The sequence below is a fragment of the Montipora foliosa genome, chromosome 2 (genome assembly GCF_036669935.1).
Source record: "Montipora foliosa isolate CH-2021 chromosome 2, ASM3666993v2, whole genome shotgun sequence".
NCBI classification, from domain to species: domain Eukaryota; kingdom Metazoa; phylum Cnidaria; class Anthozoa; order Scleractinia; family Acroporidae; genus Montipora; species Montipora foliosa.
Window position 1 is genome coordinate 63,750,431 of NC_090870.1, and position 10,000 is coordinate 63,760,430.

Here is a 10,000-nt window from a genome sequence, read left to right on the forward strand (position 1 = left end):
TTGGGCCGACCTCCAGTCTTTTCAAGTTGAGGATAGTAAGAAGATTTCTGCTGAAGACATGACTGCTCTTGTATTTGACTCGATAATATCTCCAGCTTCCCATACGACAGTTCATAAAGCGCTGTCAGAAGCGTCAGTAAGTTGCTTCGATGCTCTGATCTTTCACCGCTTTCCATTTGGCAGATCATCCCGAAAAGAATAGTGACATAATTCTCTAGTTTTCTTTCTGAGTATTCAGTCGCAGGATTGACGTCACAAGACTCTAACTGTTTTAAAATTTCGTTAAAGCCTATGAAGAAGTTCCGAAGTTCCTCCTCAATTGTCGCCATGTTGGAGAACGAAGAACCGGAACGCATACATAGAGGCATAGACCTATGGGTAACGCTGTCAGAGCAGGTCCTGGGAATGAGTTGAAAAACTCGCTAGAGAGAATTAGAAAACTCGCTAGCGAGAATCAGAAAACTCGCTAGTGAGAATTAAAAAACTCGCTAGCGAGAATTCTAAAACTGGCTAGCCAGAATTAGAAAACTCGCTAGCCAGAATTAGAAAACTCGCTAGCGAGAATTTAAAAAACTCGCTAGCCAGAATTAGAAAACAGTCGATCGCAGAAACTCAAGACTGGATCGCCGGAACTCGACACTAGATCGCAGAAACTCAACAATCAGTAGTTAGAACTGGAGCTTTTTCCACGAAACTCGACCATCCCCAGACGTAACTCAACCTACAATTTCTATAACTCGATCGTGTCAACATGGATTTCAACCTGGTTTCCAGAAAGTTGAAGGGCTTTTGGCAGTAACGGCTTGCCATACTTGCTTTATGCAAAACAAATATTGATTCAAAAGCAAATAACTATTGATACACAGTTTTTAGAAAGAGCAGAACGAAGTTTCCGGGACGGTCGATCGAGAATAAAATATTTACGACATGAAAACAACATTAATTTTGAACCGTGAATATAGAATATAAAAAGTTGCGATCAGCGACAAACATTTTGGGAGATTTTTGCTACGTTCAAATAAATCGCAAAATCGAAAGGGACGTGCCGGAATTCAGCGGACGCCGTGATTAAGTTACCGCGGCATGTTTACTCGCCAAACAGTGAAGTATCTGTGTCAAATGATGGCAAGATACCGGGTTTTTGAAAGTTTCTTTTTCTGTCAAGTGTTATAAAGTGTGACAATGAAATGAGCGAAGTCAAAACAAAGATCACAATCGCCCAACTCTTGTTTATGCAAAGTCAAAATTTACTCTCCAAGACGCGTACGACGTTATTTATCACCAGGTAATTCCATCATTTTGGAAATAGCAGCTACTTTATTATTCATCTGCGTCACAATTTTTCACTGATCTTGGGCTCATTTTGTTGAAACTCAAGCACGCTTCCAACAGGCCTGTGAACCCTTCCTGCTTACAGAGCAATACTAAAAATCTTCTCCCATATCACATTTACATTTACATGTATTAGGTCGGTAAGAACCGTTCGGTTATCACACCAACCATAAGCTCGAAAATTCAATACACAACATGATATTATAATTCACAAAGGCAGAAAATACGACAGAATCCTTTTCCAGAGAAAATTTTATTGAAACAAACAACATGTTTGCTCTTAGAGGCGAAAACCTCTTCCTATTTCATTGCGTGCGTGAAAACAAAAAACTCAATCGTTTCAAATTACCTATTTCCCGACTGGGTTTCCCATAGGGCAACCCAGTAAAAACTTCTCCCATATCACATTTCAACCTTAAGCTCGAAAATTCAATACACAATATGATGTTATAATTCACAAAGGCAGAAAATACGACAGAATCCTTTTCCAGAGAAAATTTTATTGAAACAAACAACATATTTGCTCTTAGAGGCGAAAACCTCTTCCTATTTCATTGCGTGCGTGAAGACAAGAAACTCAATCGTTTCAAATTACCTATTTCCCGACTGGGTTTGCCATAGGGCAACCCAGTAAAAACTTCTCCCATATCACATTTCAACCTTAAGCTCGAAAATTCAATACACAATATGATGTTATAATTCACAAAGGCAGAAAATACCACAGAATCCTTTTCCAGCGAAAAATTTATTGAAAAAAACAACATACTTGCTCTTAGAGGCGAAAACCTCTTCCTATTTCATTGCGTGTGTGAAGACAAGAAACTCAATCGTGTCAAATTACCATGTACTTCAGGTAAATACAACTCACTTTGATTTCGTCTCGACGGGCGATAGATTGTTGTCGAAGTCCAGTACTCGTCGCTTTTGAGATTCCTGCCTAGTTTATCCTACTGACTTTCCATTATTGAGCTCCATAAGGGTATATTTTGTTTAAGGATCCACTAAAACGCCATTCGCGTTACATGACTTTCGACGCCATTGCAGGCTAAGTTAATGATTCTGCTGTGTCCACCAGAGAAATCTACGCAGTTCCACTACCCTCTCGATCCTAAGAAAATACGCGCAGAAGGCTCTATGCACAAAGACACCACTTACCAGGGAAGTGACAGGCAAGACTTTTACCGACACGGATAAAAAATAAAATAAAATAAAATAAATAAAATAAATAAAACAAACAAACTAAAGGCAGACCTCGACTGGGTTTGCCATAGGCAACCCAGTAAAAAGTTGCTTTTCTAGGTTTTTTATCCTATTTACATCATTATTGACATTGTTCTCTTCCTCCGAGGGCGATTGTGACCCAGTTCGAGAGGAAACAAATGTCTTGTTTCGGTGTTTGGCATATTTCGCCCTTTCTAACTTTTTCGAGTGACTCTCGAATCTGAGTTGATGGAAGCGCAACAGGGCTTCCACAAATTGTTTTCGGCATATTGTTTTATGGCGCCTATCTCTTTTTGAAACATGTCATCGGGCATTATGTTTGCCCGCGCTTGATACTGGAGTGACTTAGAACAAGTATTTTGTTCTAAATGTTTGTTGAGTTTAAGGATATATTCCTCAGTTTTTCGTCTCTTGTATTCAATGGCGCTAATTATTTCTTCTCCTTTTCTTTTAGAGGTTTGCCGTAAGTTAGTATCTTTTGGCGAGCTTTGCTTTGAAGGATTTTTCCTTTCGTTCCTATGTGTGGCTGTTGCAGTAAGTTCAGCTTGTGTTTTCAATTCCATGCACCTGTGCGAGGACTATTGATATCGAACAGCGTTGACTGACGGCAAAAAGGATTTTAATTCAAGTTGAAGATGATTTTTGGATTAGCCAATAGGATTTCAGTATTTAACAAAAATTGATTGGTTGCGAGCGAATAAGCATTCTCTCTTTTTTACTGAAGAGTGTTTTTACCTCGATATTCTTAACTCTTGAAACTGCAAGGCTGACGATACCCAAAAAAGGTTAACCTTGCGGTTTTGGAAGAAAAAAATTGATGAGAAAATGGCATCGGCCACTTTGAGTTTTGAACGTCATTTCAAGAGCATTTTAGATATTACAGGCATACGTGCTTTTCTTACAATGGTTTCATTTTGCTGATTGCTATGAAGTGCCGAAATTCAATTCTACGGCTCATCCGGTGTGAAAAATTGCCGATTTTCAATGACAAGGGGGACAAAAGACCAGTACCTGTTCAAAACAAAGAAAACCACTTTCACCAGGTACTGTTTTCTGAGTATTTTGTTTCATCATCTCTTGAAAATTTGCCGATACTGATTGTGTAGTTTTCTCCAACCTTTCAGTTGTTAGAGCTTTTCTCCCGACTCTTTCTCTGTTCGGCAAACTCCGTCGCATTGGATTGTCTTTTTTTCCCACGATTTTAGTTGACTGTCTCCTGCTTTCTATCAAGTTGAAACTTGATAAAAGGTAAATAAGGCTTTGTTTTTAATGGAAGTGCACTTAGTTATCAAGCTAGTTCACAGGCACTCAACTTTTAATAATCTGAAAGAAATAATTCAAACTTAACAGAAACATGATTAAGAACCTCAAATGGCAGGTAGAAATGAATTCGGGACAACCGAAAACAAAGCTTTAAATGTGGTAAAGGAGTGCCATGGGCTTTTTGCGACTTTAGTGTTGTCATACACAAGTCACTGCAGTTTTTAAAAACGCGTGCGGAAAGCAGCGTGGCGTATTCTAGTTTCCTTTTCTGTTTTATTTTCAGATTGCAACAAGTTGGATGTCTGCGATGAGGTCTTCACTTCAAGAAATAAGAATTGACAACAACATCCTACAAAATATTTCCGAAAACTATAAACACTTTTCGAAGAATGTTTAATGATTTAGGAATGTTACAGCCTGGGTGCACCATTTTGCGTGACTATTTAGATCCTCATCTGTGTGCCATTGTTGATATAATACATGACTCATTTGTAAACATAAATTTGTTTTAAGACAAGGATTATTGTATTTTACGAATAAGAGCTTAGTAATTGCTATTTAGTTTACCCCATTTTTAAAACTTTTTCCTTTCTGGGAATTTATTTTTGTGTTCACTGGACCTTCCTTCTTTATTAAGTGCGAATGTCAATTTTCCTCCTTCATCGATCTTAGCGGAAAAAGACTGATTTTCACCTTGATCTTTATTTCACTGTCACAAATAAACCAAAGCAGTGCCAACCCAACAGATTTTGGAGTTAATCGCTCGAGTGGCTCGTTTCGTTGTGCATGCGCAATAAAGAGCGCAAAAAATTCAAACATGCAAGGTAAAGGATGAAGATTTGATATGAGATTTCAAAACTATGGAAAGAGCTCTACCACTGACAATTACGGTTGCTTTTTCAGAGAATTTGCTTTAATTAAGGCTGAAATCATTGATAAATACCAGATACGCGAAGTTCACAGTTTGCCTATTCCTACAGCTAGCGCTATTGAACACCCCCACTAATTCATCAAGCATTGAATTGCAACGTTTAAAGCTACATTCATAACTCTCCAAACCAGAGAAGCATCAAATTCTGTCTGATTATCAACCTGGTTCCATTGTGAGTGGCTGTTAACATGAAATCGAGCATCTATTTCCCTTGGGTGTTTGTGAAACGTCGATCCCCAACCCGTTAATCGTCCTTCATAACAGAAAAGGTAAGACCTTGGGAAACCTTTTTCTCACTCCAACAATTCTAGCGAAAGCACCGATTGCCTGGTGAAAGGACTTAGTCCAAAACATATCAAGGGATTATTTAACTACTTCCCGATTAGAGCCAGTTTCAAGAATTCTGCCAAGGGACTTATTATACACAGCTCGATCCTCTCACCAAGTTTGAGGTTGGTAGCGTTAAGTCCCACCGAGCTCTTCTCCAAATAGGCCTCGTTTGGAGGAAGTCAAACAGATGAGTGAAAGTAAATGTATAAGGGGAAATTGCTCTCAAATATAAAGCCCACGGGGCTTTCCAGTAGGCTTTTACACAAGTTGCTCGGATTTCTGTCAATAGTTGCTCCAAAAATTTTCAAAAGTTCCCTAAACGTTGCTCATTTTAAGAAAAAGTTGCTCAAAGGTTGCTCATTTCTCAAGTCTAAAAAATCAATTTTTACAACTAATTAAAGTAAATTCTTGCACATTAATGCCAATATACACTAATAATTTGTAACATCTGATAATATTTCAATCCCTCCACTGATATCTTATTGTAGATCAGTTAATGGGAGTACTATACAGACAAAATGAAAATGCATAATGTCTGTTTTCATTATCGAGTATTTGACTTAAGATAAGTCATCCCTGTTTTCATTATCATTTAATCATCCTGAAAAACATAACTTGCATAATGTCTGTTTCATTATCAACTAAACATCTTGAAACAAAGAAAACTTGAAATTATCTGCAAATTCAATGACTGTCGTATTCATATTTGTGTCCACTATGATGAATCACTGGATCTTTCTCCTCGGGTTGACATTGTAACGCAGCATAAGACATGCTTCTACAGTTTCCTCAAGTGCATTCTCCTGGTGATGAGTGAAAAAATGCTTCATGAGGCTGAAAACTCTTTCAGCCGAAGCTGAACTTGGCTGCACTAGAAGCAACTTGCGGACAACAGCTCCAAAGTACTCTAGTATTTGCTTCATGACTTCAACTTGCTCCACCATCTTTTTGCGCTAAATGTCTTCATAGCAGTCCCTGTTCTAGCCTTCAAAGCAAGGCGTACTGCAGCACTGTGATAGAACATGGACACCCATAATTGGGCAAACAGGTCTAAAACGCGGAATTCAAAATGTTTCCCAATGTTGTCAATGGTGTGTGAGAAACATGTAATATCTAGCAGCTAAGGGAAATAGAATTTAACCTGCTCCAAAGCGGCACGATTAACCGGAGCTCCATCTTTCATGGCTGCAAGGAGTAGACCAGGACGAGTTGAATATTCAACAGCCAAAGACTGGATCAGGCACTGAGCAAGTTCATTAGATTTTACCCAAGACTTGAAGTCTTATTAGGCGCTGCTGAACGTTCCACTGGCTATCAACAAAGCGTACAACGATCGCAAGAGCTTTCCCTAGCCTTGTACTCCCGTCAAAAATGACTGAGCAGGCCTCTACCTGTGAAAGGTCTGTTCTTAGAGTTGTCTTCTCTTTCTCGATGACTGATGGTATCATTTGCATTTAACCTTGTACACAATGCCTTTTGTTTGCGTTTCTTTTGGGCGATCCTTTGGTTTCCTAAAATAATGGGCGAGTGTATTTACAGGCTTGAAAGCAGTTTTTATGTTCGCTTTGTTAAGCACATTTCTGACTTGTTCTGAAACGCCCTTTACGTATGGCAAGGTAGCAAAAGCTTTTGGCCGCGTATCTGTATCCTGTATTTGGATTGCAGCCGGTGGTCTAGGGGCCCGACATTTCTCAATGAATTTATCTGTATAACCATTAACTTTTAAGTCATTAATGACTTGTTGTCGTTCTCGATCTTTTTCTGTGTCATTGGATGGGATGGTTTCTGCGCGGTCTATCAGGCATTTAACAACCGAACGTTTGCTCTGGGCGGGGCTATGAGACGCGAAATCCAGGTACTTGTTGGTATGAGTTGCTTTGCGATGTACACTAACAGTAATGTTTCCCGATCTTTCTACTGTGCTGCGTGTGTCAAGAAATGCGATGGTTTGGTGGTTTTGAGATGAGACTGATGGAAGTTCCACCGTAAACTGTATGTTTGGGTTGATCGAGTTGAGATGGTCGTGGAAAACTTGGATGTCTTTAGTCTTCAAACAAGCAACCCTTAGTGAGAGTCATTATTCCATTTTACGCTAAGCAATCGCAGAGCGAGGTGAATTTGTCACGAACACCGTGAAACGTAAGCACGAACAAAAACTGAAAAAAGATCAAAAGCGGAACTACGAGCAAATAAAAAAGAAATGGGTGGTAATATAATGGATACTGATCGCCCATCAAGTATTAACAATTTGGTTTTTTTTTTCACTCAATCTCGGTTATCAGCTCATATGCCTTAGTTTGACCTTATATTGCAAATGATTGCGCTAAGCGTTGCTGAGCTAAAGTTTTTTTCGCCGGAAAGCAAAAGCGCGCTGCTCAAAACTCTTGAAATTTACACTTTTGATCGCCGTCGTAGACAGCGGGCGAACCCAAATTCAATTTTTTGTCGTAACGCCGCAAAAATAAATAATTAGGAAATAATTATCTCACTTTTAAAGCATGTGTACCAAACGCTTTTAAGAGGCGCAAAATGAAGGAAAACTTTTTTTGGTTGCGAAAACCGGTGGACCGCTTTTAGCGGGACTGCCACTTAAGAGGGATATATTTTCTCTAATTGGAGGAAGCTGCCTCAAAGTTGCTTCAAAAAGCAAAAGTTGCCAAAAAGTTGCTGAGCAAGTTGTGTAAAAGCCTACTTTCCAATGTACTTTCGTTCATTACGGATGAATTATCGATTTACGATCTCCTATCGATAAATTAACGATAGTGTCCACCCGCGCAAGCGCGGTAGGGACACAAATATTAGTTGCTAACGGTTGCCAAAATGAATTCCCACTTTTACCATTCAGATCATAAATGTTGAATGATATATTGTGTAACTGCCAGGAGGTATCTGCATCATTTATTTAATATGAAATCAATGATAAACAGGTCGAAAATCAAAAATAAACGACAAGGACACACTGCCCTTTAAGCTACGTTTCGCAGGAACAGGACTACAAATATTTCTCGGGTGCGTGATCTCGAGGAGAAAATTTTGTGTCCTCGAGTGATGGCTACGAATACTTCTTTTCCCTGTAACTTTTTTTTCTGACCTAATTTTTTTACATTTTTTTTACAGCAGAAAGAGTAAGAGAATAAAATTATGCCAAAAAAAGGATAGGTCACCAACCTCGTTTAGGAGAAAACAGTAGGCAAACCGAGCTCGACCCCTCGACAACACATCTCCCCAATAACACGGTTTCACTTTAACTCTCGGACTGAAATGACAGTTAAGCATCAGCAAGGCTATCAATATTCACACACGGCTACAAGTCGTTATGGTTAAATTTGCTCATTGTTTTGTTTAGAAATATCTGTTGAGACTTATGAGACAAAGAAAACAGAACTGAGCCGTAAAATTTGACCATAAAGCCTCTTAGCCATGCCTGAATACGAACGTGGCCTATGTTATGTTATGCGCAGAACAGGATGCGCAGTGCAATACTAGGGAATCACCTTAAATATACAAGCACATACACAATTTTCAGGCCAGCATACAAGTTTGTCTGGAACCACTTTTCTTGAAAGTATTTATCACGTTAACTGGCAGCTTACTCATCATCATCTTGTTCTTTTCCCTTCTCCGTGAGCCATTTTTAAAGCGATGCGATTTCCATTGACCCCCGGGTCGGCCTCAGCTGTGTGTGCAACACGGTCAGTTTCCTTCCGAAAATTACAGAAGAAAACAATTTCACCACAAGTGCAAAAATGGCGTAGCCTATTGCGGTAGTTAGAGCTTTGGCAGGCGTATAAAATTGGGTTCCAAAATGAATTTGAAATAAGCAAAAATTGAAATATTCTATAAAGAAAGTACAATTTGCCATAGTTGCTTTGCACGATGCTTGTGTCCGCAAAAACTAGGAACATAAAAAATACTACGTATGGCAAAATGCAAATAGCAAACGCTAGGCTTAGCCACACAAGAAGACGAGCCAGTTGTTTCTTTTCCCGCTTTTCAGCTTCTGTGATAGTAGATGCCGAACAGATTGTTTTTGTGAAGTACAAACCTCGAACAATTCCAATGTAACAAAATAAAACCACGAGAGAGCTTACGAAACCAAAACAGATGCAAGTAAATATAATATACGGCTTTTGAAAAGTGTACTCCTGTAAAGTCCACGGGCGTTTGCACGGGTACCTGGCGGATGCACTGATGTTAAAAGTATTGGCTTTAATTTCAGGGATGCAAGATACTACAGCAACAATCCAAAGGATAGCAACAACATATCTAGCGGATGTCTTGGACATTCTCAATGTGGTATGAAAAGGTTTAACAAGTGCCAAATATCTTTCTACTGCAATTGTGCAAACCGTGAGAACTGATGCGTTCATGGAGATTGGTACAATAGCATTTCCGGCAAACAGCTTGCAGATCAAATCTCCTGTGAGTCCCTGAAGACGAACCGATGTTAGAGCAAAGTCATATAATCCAGAACAGAATACGAGAGTCACTAAATCAGCAACAGCCAAGTTCATCAGGAGATAGTTGGTTGTTGTGTGCATTGATGGTGTTTTGCGAACAATGATGATCACCAGGCAGTTTCCAGTGACGCCAAAGATAATAATAAACGAGTACAACGACGCAAAAAGTATATCCTGAGTTGAGATGAACTCATTAAGAGATGGCCTTGTAGTATTATTCTTCATTTTCTCGTTGTCAAACGCAACCGCCTTGAACAAGTCACGTTGAGGTTTTCAAAATATAATGTATAACTGAAATCTTATTTGAAAGCACGATCTTGTCGAGGCCTGGGCTTTGATGCTGTAAAAGAGGATTTATCAAAGTTTTAGTACATTTATTTGATATGCAATGACGTTCGTATAAAGTGTATGATTAGTTTAATGTCAACGAGCCATTGAGATCTTGCGCGGAAATTAATTTCTG

General features: G+C 39.1%; 1 protein-coding gene and 1 long non-coding RNA gene across 2 annotated transcripts in view; one reads left to right on the top strand and one right to left on the bottom strand.

Annotated features, from left to right (window-relative positions):
• The first annotated feature begins 3,303 nt into the window (after nt 1-3,303).
• Nucleotides 3,304-4,539, top strand: LOC137991061 (uncharacterized). The gene is made up of 3 exons (XR_011121609.1): nt 3,304-3,596; nt 3,678-3,801; nt 4,100-4,539. It is a non-coding gene; the product is annotated as an uncharacterized lncRNA (long non-coding RNA).
• A 3,361-nt stretch (nt 4,540-7,900) lies between these two features.
• LOC137991062 (QRFP-like peptide receptor) overlaps nt 7,901-10,000 on the bottom strand; it is a 3,766-nt gene continuing 1,666 nt past the window's right edge. The window contains exon 2 of the mRNA XM_068836187.1: nt 7,901-9,877. Coding sequence (XP_068692288.1) covers nt 8,677-9,762 — 1,086 coding nt within the window. The 5' untranslated portion in view covers nt 9,763-9,877 and the 3' untranslated portion in view covers nt 7,901-8,676. The remainder of the gene's footprint in view (nt 9,878-10,000) is intronic.